General features: G+C 37.4%; 1 protein-coding gene across 9 annotated transcripts in view; it reads left to right on the top strand.

Annotated features, from left to right (window-relative positions):
- The window catches only part of CAB39L (calcium binding protein 39 like), a 100657-nt gene that overhangs the window by 68355 nt on the left and 17501 nt on the right, over positions 1–14801 (top strand). For all 9 annotated transcript variants that reach the window (XM_067713961.1, XM_067713959.1, XM_067713957.1 and 6 more), the window contains 2 exons: positions 7308–7476; positions 11442–11501. In XM_067713961.1, the coding sequence (XP_067570062.1) occupies positions 7308–7476; positions 11442–11501 (229 nt within the window). The remainder of the gene's footprint in view (positions 1–7307; positions 7477–11441; positions 11502–14801) is intronic.

Below are 14801 nucleotides of genomic sequence, written 5' to 3'. Positions count from 1 at the left end.
TCTAAATCCCATCTTCTTAACCATTAATACGTCCTTAATAAGATTTGAAGCCCTTGAGATAAGAAGGGAGAGGTAATTATAGAAGACCCTGAGGACAGAGTAGACAAGAAGCCCTGAACGGAACCAGCTTTACCCATTACCATTTTCTAGGTTAGCTAGAGGTTTAGCTCTTTGTTAAAAATCAGCATTTTTACTGAATTATCTCTTGTAAAGTTGCTTGAAAACTGGGGACATAATTTGATTGGTGCATTCAGATATCAAACAGTGATGTCATTTAGGTAAACAAATGGGACCTAATTAAACTTAAAAGCTTTTGCACAGCAAAGGAAACCATAAACAAGACAAAAGACAACCTTCAGAATGGGAGAAAATATTTGCAAACAAAGCAACTGGCAAAGGATTAATCTCCAAAATATACAAACAGCTCATGCAGTTCAATACCAAAAAAACAAACAACCCAGTCAAAAAATGGGCAGAAGAGCTAAATAGACATTTCTCCAAAGAAGACATACAGATGGCCAACAAACACATGAAAAGATGCTCAATATCACTAATTATTAGAGAAATGCAAATCAAAACTACAATGAAGTATCACCTCACACCAGCCAGAATGGCATCATCAAAAAATCTACAAACAATAATTGCTGCAGAGGGTGTGGAGAAAAGGGAACCCTATTGCACTGTTGGTGGGAATGTAAATCGATAACAGCCACTGTGGAGAATAGTACGGAGGTTCCTTAAAAAATTAAAAATAGAACTATCATGTGATGCAGCAATTCTACTACTGGGTATATATCCAGAGAAAACCATAATTCAAAAAGACACATGCACCCCAGTGTTCATTGCAGCACTGTTTACAATAGCCAGGTCATGGAAACAACCTAAATGTCCATCCACAGAGGAATGGATAAAGAAGATGTGGTACATACATACAATGGAATATTACTCAGCCATAAAAAGGAATAAAATTGGGTCATCTGTAGGGATGTGGATGGACCTAGAGTCTGTCATACAGAGTGAAGTAAGTCAGAAAGAGGAAAACAAATATTGTATATTAACGCATATATGTAGAATATGAAAAGATTGGTATAGACGATCTTATTTACAAAGCAGAAATAGAGACACATGCGTAGAGAACAAACATATGGATACCAAGGGGGCAAAGGGGGTGTGGATGAATTGGGAGATTGGGATTGACATATATACACTATTGATACTATGTATAAAATAGATAACTAATGAGAACCTACTGTGTAGCACAGGGAAGTCTACTCAATGCTCTCTGGTGACCTAAATGGGAAGGAAATCCAAAAAGGAGAGGATATATGTATATGTATAGCTGATTCACTTTGCTGTACAGTAGAAAGTAACACAACATTGTAAAGCAGCTATACGCCAATAAAAATCTAAAAAATAGGGGCTTCCCTGGTGGCGCAGTGGTTGAGAGTCCGCCTGCCAATGCAGGGGCCGCAGGTTCGTGCCCCGGTCTGGGAGGATCCCACGTGCCGCGGAGCGGCTGGGCCCGTGAACCAGGGCCGCTGGGCCTGCGCGTCTGGAGCCTGTTGCTCCGCGACGAGAGAGGCCACAGCAGTGAGAGGCCCACGTACCGCAAAAAAAAAAAAAATAAATAAATCTAAAAAATAAAAAAAAAGAAAAGAAATGCAAAAAAAAAGAAGATTAGACAGTGGAGTCAGATGATGACTATGGCTCAAGATGGAGGTCAGCATTATTCTGTTAGTTGAATTGCTCTTTGAAATTACCTCAATTCTTTAAACATGTTAGTAAGAACATGTCTCAACAGAACTAAGTGCTTTGCCACTACTATATGTTAAATGATAACTAAAAAGAAACTCCTGTGCAGCACAGGGAACTTTACTCAACACTCTGTAATGACCTATGTGGGAAGAGAATCTAAAAAGGAGTGGTTATATGTGTATGTATAACTGATTCACTTTGCTGTACCACAGAAACTAACAACACTGTAAATCAACTATACTCCAATAAAAATAATAATAAAAAAGAAAAAAAGACAGAAATCATAAAAAAAATGATGTCATTTAGGGATATGATAGTAACATGCTATACTGGACCTAAGTCTAACCATAAAGAATGTAAGACAGAAAGAAATTGATTCTTGTCCATCAAGGAGAATCATTTGGATATGGGATACAAAACACAGTAAAAGGATTTGGAACCCAAATTTTATGAAAAGATCATTAAAAAGGACTTTCTCACTTCAAACGAACTTTTCTCCTGGCCCACGCAAATGACATTTCAGGGTACTGAGAGAACTTGAGAGTGAGGTCACTAAACTGCTCTCAGTGATCCGTAAAGAACCATTGCCCGTGGAAGATTTTCCAGAAGTCCAATATTAAAATAATAAATTTCTCCTAATAATCTTATTTGTAAAAATTTTATTGCAAAAATTTTCAACCATATACAAAACAAGACAGTGCAAAGAAATCCCATGTACTCATCTCCTAGCCTTAACAACCGTCAGTGTTTCGCTGTGTTAATTTCATCTGTCTTCCCAACACCTCTTCCCTTGTTTTTTCTTTTTTTTTTTCTTTGACTGGAGTATTTTAAAGCAAATCTCAAATCTCATGTAATATCATCATATCAACCCTAAACACATCAATACGCATCTCAAAAATAAGAATTTTTACATAACTACAATGTAATTTTGCACTTAAAAATTAATAATAATTCATTAATAACTAATACCCAGTCCATACTCAAATTTCCTTGATTGCCCCCCCAAATTTTAGTTGGTTTGTTCAAACAAGAATTCTAATAAGGTCCACTTATTGTATTTGCTTATAATGTCACTTAAGTCTTTTTTAAGTCCCTTTTCATTTAAAACAGCACCTTCTCCCATGTTTATGCCATTGACTTGTTGAAAAACTGAATCAGTTATCCTACATAATTTCCTTTATTCTAGGTTTGTCAGATTGCTTCACTGGAGGTTATATTTAAAGGCTTGATTAGATTCAGATTCAGTTTTATTATGGCAGTCATATTTTGTAAGTGGTGCTGTGTAGTTTGTGTTTCATCACATCAGGAGACATACATTTAGTAATGCTAAGACTGAGCAATGAGTTCAGATGGTGGCAGCCTAATCCATTATAAAGTTCCCCATCAACTACACTTAATTGTTTTATCATCCACTGATGAACATTGCCTGATTCAGTCATTTCCTTAGGGGTTACAAAAAGGTGATTTTCTAACTTTATTATTCCTTATGTATTTATTGACTGGACTAGTTTTATAGAGAATAACTTTCCCTCTTCCACCACAATTTAACTAGTCTGAAGTACAGTCCATACTGGAGAGGAAGAATAAATGCCTAATTCTTTCCCTTCAATTATCAGTTTAGAAAGTAATAAATTGTTAACCTAGGAACTTCCATTGGTGTCCATTTATTTATCTCTCTCTTTCCCCCTGTCTTTCTCCCTCTCCCCCTTGTTCCTCTCTTCTTCTCTCCTCCTCCTCCTCACCCCTGTATCCCTGTAGTATCATTATGAACTAGTGGACTTAGTGTTTTTTCATACATCTTATATAGTCGTACTTAAAAAAATTTTTTTTTTTTGCGGTACGCGGGCCTCTCGCTGTTGTGGCCTCTCCCGTTGCGGAGCACAGGCTCCGGACGCGCAGGCTCAGCGGCCATGGCTCACGGGCCCAGCCGCTCCGCGGCATGTGGAATCTTCCCGGACCGGGGCAAGAACCCGTGTCCCCTGCATCGGCAGGTGGACTCTCAACCACTGCATCACCAGGGAAGCCCCTAAAAACTTTTTTTGATGCTTGATTATCTGTCTGTGGCCTCTTCAAGTTGACCTATGTCCTTTTGATATCACTCCCATTAGTTTGTGAGAGTTTCCTTGCTTTCTGGCCCATCTTGTACATTTTCTAATACAGACCTGGAATTAGCCATCTCTACCAAGGACTCTTTCTCGTTTTAGTTAGAAATGGTTCTTAGGGACTATAATCTAGATGCTAGGGATGCTCATTGACATTGGATTGTTATTGCTTCTAGACCTTTTCAGTGGACAGAGTTAGCTCACTATTTTTAAAGTAAGCAAATGTTTCTAGGTTAGAAGCAAAACTTCTTGATTATATTGAGGAGGCCAAGTGTTTGCTGAATGGCATTTTACAAAACTTTTCCTAGTGCTGGCTGACGTTGTTTCTTCCATCAGTAACAACAAAAGTCATTTTTCTCCTTACATAATATAATCTGTGTTCTTAAATTGAGATATTCTTGCACAAGATCTTTCTTCTAACCATTTTTTGTGTAATGTTTACTGTAGCTCACTGCTAGATGAGATCATTTCTCTTACACTTTGGCTTTTATTAAATTTGAAACAGATCTTACACACTGTTATTATTTGAATAAGCATGCATAAAAGTAGTGTGCATTCTGCACAATGACACAGTTAATTATATAGTCTGGACTATATGATCCAAACTGCAAATCAGTAGGAAGATATGATTCAATTCTATAAAATAGTGATTCAACATTCATTGGATTAACCTTTATCAGCAACCTGCCATTAAGTTAATTGTTATGGAGAACATAGTGATTTGTCGTGGTCTTTTGTCCTTGAGACACTTATCCACAAGTAGAATAAAATAGATGAGGTAAATATTGATTCTTTTTTTTTTTTTTTTTTTTTTTGCGGTACACGGGCCTCTCACTGTTGTGGCCTCTCCCGTTGCGGAGCACAGCCTCCGGACGCGCAGGCTCAGCGGCCATGGCTCACGGGCCCAGCCGCTCCGCGGCACGTGGGATCTTCCCGGACCAGGGCACGAACCCGTGTCCCCTGCATCGGCAGGCGGACTCTCAACCACTGCGCCACCAGGGAAGCCCAAATATTGATTCTTTACCAAACCTAAGTATATTAATGTTCTTGGGATTTGAAACTTAAGGTAGGCTTAACTTATGGAGCACTTCTTTATATAGTAGGCAATAAACTATCAAAAGTCAATATCCTAGAGGGTAGTCAGGTTGAAATGATGTATGTGAATTATAAATTCCTTAAAGGTACTGAGGAAAATTAGGACTTTCCTTATATATCCCAATATATTCCTAACTTTAAGAAGTTGTCATCTCAGAGAAATGACAGTTCCACTCTTGGGCACAAACTACTAGGATGGGATGACAAGTGTTCTGACCTAGAGTAGCATCTTTTAAAATATTCTCTTGGTTCTCAAGAATAGTCAGTGCATCACAGATGGTTCCAATAAACTTCACCAAATGAAAGAAAAAAGAGAATTATACACAAAAGTTGGAGTAGAAACCTTTTTTATAGATAGTTTCAGTTTGACAATTGAATTAAGAAATGAGAAAACATTGGCTAGAGATCATACAGCTTTTTCTCTAAGCCAAAGTTTGTGTCTCATTAGAGTCCTCTAGTATTAAGAATTTTAATCAGAGTTTGAAGTTTATTAAATTCATTATATGCCTTTGTGAAAAGCATTATCCTAGGCACTCTTCGGAGACTGGGGTAGGGATGGGGGAAGGTAACAGTAAATAAGACATAGGCACCATATGGAGGAGAGGAGAAGGTAACAGGATAAGTAAAACATATCCTTAGCAATTAAGTTGTTTGTAATGAGGTAAAGAAAACAGATTTATAACAATTAATTGCAATGTACTATAGTGTAGAATGAGAAAAGTGCTGAAGTAGAATTACAGACAAGCTGTTGTAGGAGTATGAAGGAAGGGGAGAGTGATTCTGAATGGTAGGTGATTGGAAACACTTCAAGGAGGAGGTGGCATTTGAACTAAGTCTTGAAAGACAAGAGAGAATCTTAGAGATGGAAACTTAAGGAGAAGGGCATTCTAGGTTGAGAGAATGGCATACCCCAAGGAATTAAGGAATGTGATGAGAGATGAAATTGAAAAGTTAAGTTTAAAGCAAAATTATGAAAGTCCATAAATATCTTACTAATAAGTCTGGATTTTAATTGTCTGCCCCTTAGGTTCTTTCTCTAGGTCAACAGTCTTCATTTTATATTCTCCTAAGTACTCTATTAATAAATGATAGTGTTTTTCTCCTTCACATTTCAGAAAACGTACCCATCTTTATAACATCTTTAATAAAAACCCACCTTATAACTCTTCCATGCATGCCAATAAGCTGATTTTCAAATTCTTCTGATAAGAGAAATTGCTAACACTATAAATTGGCATTTTTTAATATTCTGCAAAGAATAGTGCCTATCTGAATATATTAACATTTAATGTCAATATGAGTTTTTCAGGGAATATTCAGATGATATTTGTGAATATTATTCCACATAAAAATGGGGGAAAAAATGGATAAATACCACACTGGTTTAATGAATTCTCTCAAATACCTTTCTTTGCTATTTTCCCTACTGTATTTATAAATTTGATGTTACAAAGTAGCCTGTTTCCTAAATTGTGGGAAAGAGATTTTATTCTTGATTCTGAATTTCATGTAAATATTATTTTATTATTCTTGAATCCTCAATTTCCCTCACCCCAAATTTATTCCTCACCCTACCCCAACTACAACATGTACAAGTTTTGTTGACTCTTCCCCTGAATAATATGCATGACCTGCCCACAGTCCTCTATTCTACTACTATTCTACCCCAATCCAAGTCCCCATCATCTCTAGCTGGGCTTCTGCTCCTCCTAATAGCTAGTCTCCCTGCTTCCACTCTAGCTCCCCAGCTCATTCTTCCCTGTTTTACAAGATTCTCCACAGGTAGCCAGAGTGATCTTTTTTAAAGCATATGACAGACTGTGTTAATTGCTTTCTTTAAACTATCCAAAGGCTTCCTATCACACTTAAAAATGAAACTCCTTACCTTGGTTTACAAAGCTGCTGGTTCTTTCCTTGGAGCCTTTGCAGTTAGTTCCCTTTGCCTGAATGCTTTGCCTCTTCCCTGACCACTCAGTCTAAAGTAAAGCAAATTAAGTATACTCTATAGTATACCTATTTTATTGTCTTCAGTTTCACAGCACTGAAGTATATGAAATTATCTTTTCATTGTTTATAGTCTGTCTCCTCCCCCACCAGAAACATTTGCACTAAACTGTGAATGCTAGGAAGGCAGTGACCTTGTCTGCTTACTATTCTGTCCCCAACATCTGGAATAGTGCCAGGCACATTGTGGATATTTAGTGGGTATTGAAAGAATGGTGTTTGAATGAACTGTGACAAATGGTATCTATGCTTCCATTAACAGTAGTATTGAAATGGTCCTTTTGATACCATTAATATTATTTTGTTAATAAAACAACATAGTTCTCTGTTTCTCTTTCGTTTATGCTTTAGATATGAAACCCCACAGATCGCCTTACGTTGTGGGATTATGCTGAGAGAATGTATTCGACATGAACCGCTTGCGAAAATCATCCTCTTTTCTAATCAATTCAGAGATTTCTTTAAGTATGTGGAGTTGTCAACATTTGATATTGCTTCAGACGCCTTTGCTACTTTTAAGGTAATTTTTTCTGAATCAGCTGGGTTATTTAACTTCAGCATTTAGTTATTTGGCTCTAAGAGGCAGTTTAACTTTTAAAAGCAGAAAGTTGTATTCCTTAGGTCAGAGCATAGCCAACTGTGTATGATGTGGATCATAAGAGGATTCAGTAAGTAGAATGCAATTAGACCCGTCTGTCACACTGTGGAAAAGGCAACTCAAAATGCTTGTCATAAGCTCATAGGGGCTTATGAAGAAGACAAAGACACAGAGTAAGGAAGAAGAAAACCAGTGAGAAGAGCAAAGAGTGAGGGAAGGAAGGAAAAGAGGAGGAAAGGACAGGGGACAGACTCTAAGGAGAGTTGGCGGTGGGTGGAGAGAAGAGGAGCAGCGAGGGCAAGAAACATGGACTTGTGCTCAGGGTATTGAGAAACCCCAGGAGCCTTCTCTGTTTCATAGGCGACAAGTCTCACCTGGCAAAACAACAGTTGTACAGTGGCTACAGATGAAGCCCCCAAGAGTATATCTAGAACACATGGTAGGAGGGGCCTTGGTGCATCAGATAGGAAGAAGGACATTTAACACAAAGGATGGTTCCATTTCTTTCTAGCAAATATCTGTTCCTAAACAACTGAGGAGATGTTCTCTATTAGTAGCTACTGTAGTGCCATTTTTTTCCTTTTCAAATCTGATGACTCTTCGCTGTCATGGAAGCAAGTTAGTTCCTTTTTTAAAAATCCTTAAATAAGACTTCACAAATAACTGTAAACATAGAACAACTCAATGGAGGGGGAAGATCAAATTCAACTGAGCATTTATTTTTGAAAATTTCCCCAAAGATTTTTCAATATTTAATAGAATAAACTATACTTGATAATAGTGTCTTGCATCATATGTTCAGCTCAGTTTAATTTTCAGCACAATATTGAATCACAAAAATAAACTATGGTGATTTGTACATGAGCATATTTTCCGTTGAACTTAAGTCCTTGAAAATCTAAATAACCTTAAAAACTTTCCTAGTATGCTACTGATATTGAAAATGCCTATTATCTATATTTTACCAAAATGCTCTGGTTAATATAATGTAATGACCATAAGTCACTTTTTTTTAAGTAGCTGGTTTCAAGGGGATTTGTTTACTTGGTTGGCTGGTTGGTTTGGGCTTTTGTTTTTAACTTCTTAGGCTTAACCTTTTTTGTTTTGAACTGCAAGATGACTACTGCCCAGTTAGTCATTGGTGTTTTCACATTGTTGGCTTATGTTTTTGTCATGGTATTGTCTACAAATTGTCCTTTCCCAAAAAAGATTCCTTACAACCACAATCTCTTTCACCTCTCCCTCTAAGAATCAACATGATAAGAAGTGGTATGAATTCCATCTCTCTCTGCACCTGACTTGCTATATGTCCTTCATCTGTGAGATGAGGAAAATAATCTCTGTTTTTGCAGAGTTGTGAAGATTAGAAATAACGTATGTAAGGTGCTCGGCACACTCTCCAGCACGTAGTAAAAACTCAATAAATGCAGCTGCTGCTGGCTGATGTAGTATCGTGTCCCTGCCATTGCATGTCTGCCTCTGTCATTGCACCCTGAGTTCTCCCAAGCTGTGAAGAATTCACTAAAATGTCAATATCAACATTTTTTTAGCATTATACTTAGACTATGCAGAACCTAGCCCTGTCAAAACAATTGTTAGGAGGTGGGATGAAAGAGTACACTATTTCAAATACTTTTTTTTAACTTTGAGTTCTTTAAAATTTGAACTTTATTTTTCTTGGCAATTTTCTGCTTTTTCATTTTGGGGTGGGATCTTAGCAATTTTTCTCCCACTCAGTTATTTGATCTATAATAATGCAACATCTGTATTTGTCTATGTATTATGTTTATATACATGTATTATGTTATATATGTGTGTATATATATATTGTATAATCCCTCCAGTTTTGTGCATACATTTATTATGTATATAAATTGGAGGGTATATCTATGTATATATAATGTATACACACTCAAGTATAAGAGTGTATGTGCACGAATCACTTATTGGCTGTATCCATCATACACGTGTGCTGGAGGAATTCTACCCTACCATATTATATTTTCTATTATTGGATTTTAAAGTTATTTTTTTCCCTTAGAATTTGAAGGAGCTGCTACTAACAGAACCCCCTCCTTATTCCTCTTTCTTTGGTGTAACACTAATGTATAGTGAATGGAAAACCTTTCCAAGCAGCACTCATCTGCAAAGTACTCTTTCTGTTGCCACCATCAGGGTATGTGCAGGGCCTGAGGCCATGGGAGATCATGGTCCTCATACCTGAGGCTGATGACTGTCATAATAGATGCAGAACCCCATGGGTGCAGCCATCCACAGTGTCTGCTGCAGCCCATGGAGAGAACTTTCTAACCTGGGTCAGCTTAGAAAATCACTGATACTGCTCAGGAGATTGGGGAAGAGAGTATCTGAAAACTAGGCATCCCGAATATCCACTTAGAAAAAGATTAGGGACCCCAAAGGATGCTGTGGAACTACCTTACTCTCTGAGGTGTCCCCTGACATAGGAACTGGTTTGAATTTTGACCTGGGATGGACCAGGAATGAATTCCTTAGAGGATTTTCCCATTTTAAAATTGTGATTCCAGAACAGTATTACATGTTCCCCTGAGGAAAAAAGTACATTTCTCCACTGATAGGCCCAATGGTCAATCAAGTTGTGATGAAAGGTAATATGAAATGAAATTAATAGCCAGTCTCATTATTTTTGAACTTGAAAATTGTAGTGCAAACTAATGAGGACCTACTGTATAGCACAGGGAACTCTATTCAAATAATCTGTAATGACCTATATGGGAAAAGAATCTAAAAAAGAGTGGATATATGTATATGTATAACTGATTCGCTTTGTTGTACAGCAGAGACTAACACAACATTGTAAATCAATTATACTGCAATAAAAATTTAAAAAAATAAAAATAAAACTGAAAAAAAAGAAAATTGTAGTGCAAAGTGCTTTAAATATTTAACTTTTTATTGAAATAGAAATAAGTGAGTTTTACCATTGCTGCTGCCTTCTTTTTCTCTGTGAGGTTATGTTGTGTATCTTGTATATGCTTTTAAGAAGCTTTAATTAAATATGTATTAAAGTATAAGAATTTATTTTTGAAAACTTGAAAATTCTTGTTAGGTTTTTAATTAAATTCTGCATAGTACCTAGACAGGGTATTTAGCCCTTAAGCATGTTAAACGGATTAGCTGACGCTTGTTTTCTTCCAACATTAAGGTGAATTAAGGATATAATTTAGGTGTGAATTTTCAGTGAAACATTCCTTTATGCTTTTGTTCAATTTTCCGAGAGTTATGTCTGTAGTTAGATCAGGCTACTTGTCTTCAACTTTGAAAGGGTGCATTGTGCTACTTAGTAACTGAACAACACTTCCCAGCCCATTAACCCAAGAGCAGGATGATGCTGAGATGGCCCTGTTAAATGTCATTCTTGTGCTTCCCAGCATCCTAGGCACTTACGTTTCAAAAGTGGTTAAGAAAAATTAAAGATTAATCATTGAAAATCTGTTAACTTGTGAGATATGGTTTTAGTACATTCAGAGTTCTTTTTTTAATAAATGGTTATTAATGACATTTTAAAAAGATAGTCATAGACTTTATTTGAATATTTATTATATCATTTTCACAATGTAGAGTTATGGCTTGAAGAAATATACTGTACACTTGTCTGTTAGGTGACATTTGTTTCACTAGTTGAATTATTTCTATGGTATGAATTTAAAGCACTCTGCTGTTTTTAGCATGAAACAAATTATATTTCACATCTTAAACTAAGAATGGAAGTAATTTAATGATGTAAATGAAAATATTCTGAAACTTTTATGTTTCAAATTAATGGACTTGGAAAATCTTAGAAGAAAAAGATTTATAAAATTTGTTACCTATAATAATTTTGTTTCACTTGACTTTTCTTTTTCTAGGATTTACTGACCAGACATAAAGTGCTGGTAGCAGACTTCTTAGAACAAAATTATGACACTGTAAGTAGAAGTCATTTTTAAGTATTTACCTCATTCTCTCTTCCTCTCTCTCTCTCCTTCTTAGATCTGTTAGCACTTACTCCTATTTATGATACACAGTTGAAACCAACCATACACCCGATTGGTTTATTACCTAGAAGTCAGGTCATCAAGAAACTATGGAAAATAGAGGATGGCAGGAGATCAGGGCTTTCTTGTTTTTCACATCTCTTCCTGTTGTGCTCTGGAGCTCCAGGAAACAACTAGTACCTGCTCACTTTGATCTTGACTTAAGAGCATCCATGTTGCCCTTAAGAGGCAGTAGGAAACTCCAAATGGAAGAGCACCCCATCTTACTAATATAAATATTTTACTTGGTTTGATAACTAGTTTTACTTACTAGTAGAAATACCAAAATACATATATGTCTTCCAACTCCCTTCTCTAAGGGTGAATCCATCTCAACCTTTTGATAATTAGCTATAATTGTTACTGAACCAAACTCACCCGACATGCAGCAAAGCCAGTCTACTGACACCGGGTTGTGATGAAGGAAAATTCAACATTTATTGCAAGGCCGAGCAAGGAATGTGGGGCGGCTAATGCTCAAAAGACCCCAATCCCAAATGGTTTTCAGGGAAGGGGTGAGGGTTGCAGGGTGCCTCATTGGCTCATGGACAGTCTTCTGACTGGTTGGTGGTAAGGTGACAGGGTGGTATTTCAGGGGTTAACATCATCAACCTTTTGGTTCCAACCAGTATGAGGTCTACATGCCTGTGGACAGTATGCAGTTAACTTCTTCCACCTGGTGAGGGTTTCAGTATTTGCAAAACAACTCAAGGATATGGCTCAGGATATTATCTATAGACCTTGAGGAGGAACAAAAGATCCTTGACTTTGTTTTATGGCTAAACTATTATTATTTTGTCTTGCTTGGCTGTTTTCCTTTGTTTCTGCATTTTCTCACTTCTCTGATTAAATTTGCTCTTTGAAACTCGGGGAAGACCTAGGAGGCTGAAGCTTTTTTTTTTTTTTTTTGCGGTACGCGGGCCTCTCACTGTTGTGGCCTCTCCCGTTGCGGAGCACAGGCTCCGGACGCGCAGGCCCAGCGGCCATAGCTCACGGGCCCAGCCGGTCCACGGCATGTGGGATCCTCCCGGACCGGGGCACGGACCCGTGTCCCCTGCATCGGCAGGCGGACTCTCAACCACTGCGCCACCAGGGAAGCCCCGAGGCTGAAGCTTTTTTACAAACAAGAAGTGGGGGACTCAGGAGGGTATGTTCCTGGGAAGGCCCCTCAGAGTCCTGCCTGATTGCATAATGTGACTCTTCTAGGAAGCTTTCTGTAATCCCCCCACCCCCAAACACACACACACACACACACACACACACACACACACACACACACACACACTCTCTCTCTCTCTCTCTCTCTCTCTCTCTCTGTCTCTTTCTCTTTCTCTCCCCCTCTCCCTCCCTCTCTCCCTCCCTTTCTCCCTCTCTCTCTCCCTCCCTTTCTCCCTCTCTCCTTCTCTCTCACACGTTTTCCACGTTGTATTATTATGGTGTGTCTTTATATCTTCCTGACTGGTTCTTAAGCTCCGTGGGAGGCAGGAACCTTATCTGTCAAACACAGTGGTTCAGAATACAGTATAGACATTAGTATCCACTTGCTTTGCTTCAGGATCCTGCTCCACCTCTTACTAATTGTATGATCCCGGACAAGTTACTGCACTTACCAAAAAATGAAGATATTAATAATACCTGCTTCATAGGATTGCTGTAGGAATTTGACAAGATTTAAAGTTTTTAGGATAGTACCATGTATTAATTTTTATCATTATTACTTACATCCCTAATACCTAACTCAGTGCCATACATTTGGTGGTGTTAAATGAATATTGAATGAACAGACCCATCCAAGAGCTGCTTTGCTTTTGCTAAGTGTATCAGCAATAGGAATAGCATAATTAAAGTGAAACGTAGCACAAACCTAGAAGCAAAACTTTATAAGGTTTATTCCAGTATTAGTTTAGCTGCTTCAGACCAGTACTGTCCAATTGAAATACAATGCAACCCACTATGTAAATTAAAATTTTCTAGTTAGCCACACAAAAATGTAAAAGGAAACAGATGACTCTGGGAAGATATGAAATACCCTATCAGTATCCTATGTCTTCATACATCCAAGTCACAGAAATTAAACTATGGATTTTTTATTCATAAGTTGTTTGCTGATCTTCCTTTGGTTTGAGATTAAGAATTATCAATATAATCATGAAATCAAAAGTGATTTTCATATCTTAAAATTATCAAGAGAATACCCATGGGATCAACTGGAGAACTTTGATCAAAGTGTAAAACATGAAGGGAGAAAAAGATTATTGCCAGAGATATCCAAAAGCTTCAAGATTAAAAGAAAATCACGTATTTTTGAAGTTAGGAAATGAATTGTTATTATAGTTTAGTTGTTCAGTAACTATAGATGCTGGATGGAATGTTAAAGTCTCATTAGATGTTACATTTATAATAAATGAAAATAAAGAGGGCAAAGATAGTTTATGACAAAACCTGTAGTGTTAACTACTAATCTTTTCTATAGGATGAGTGAGATAAATGTGTTGTGCAGTTTGCATTCAAGGATAATAAGCAATAATCTGAGAGACCATAAACTCATTCTCTTTGACTCTTATTTACCTAAATTTGTCTCTGTATCTATAGTCACTTCATGTGTAATTTAGTAGTTTCACAGATGCTGAGCCTGCTACACTGACCTGAACATTAGCTCTGAGAACTCATACTCCCTAAACATTTCATACTTCTTGAGTTTCATATTTCTTTAGCAGTAAACCTGAAGCTGGAGAACATGATATATGACCTAAAATAATGAAACTGGTAGCTTGGGGAGTCAACAATACCTTATCTGCGTGTATTTGCATTTTATAGTTACAATTAAAATTTACCACGACATTCGTGTGACAGATTTAGTGAAAAATCCTCCTTGTGTTCCATGACAATTAGAATAAACAAGTCCTTTATGTAAAAGAGTATAATTACTGTGACTTTAATGTGAGCTACATGATTTTGTTTTTACTTTTCACTTTCTTAATTCTCTATCAGGAATTATCCTCAGTGTGCACAGCTTCCCCTCATCATGCACACGCACACACACCTGGCACTTGCTCCTCTGAGGACCAGGACCCTTTTCTACCCTCCTCAGCCCCTGAGCTCTCTTGCCTTCAGTTCTCTGCCAGGCTTGCTCCTCCCACCTGAGTGGTCTCCGAGTGTGTCTATGTGTGATGGGAGGTTGACACTGAGCTT

Source organism: Pseudorca crassidens, chromosome 18 (assembly GCF_039906515.1).
Source record: "Pseudorca crassidens isolate mPseCra1 chromosome 18, mPseCra1.hap1, whole genome shotgun sequence".
NCBI classification, from domain to species: domain Eukaryota; kingdom Metazoa; phylum Chordata; class Mammalia; order Artiodactyla; family Delphinidae; genus Pseudorca; species Pseudorca crassidens.
Note: the sequence above shows the minus strand (reverse complement) of the source record. Positions and strands in the feature narration are given on the sequence as shown.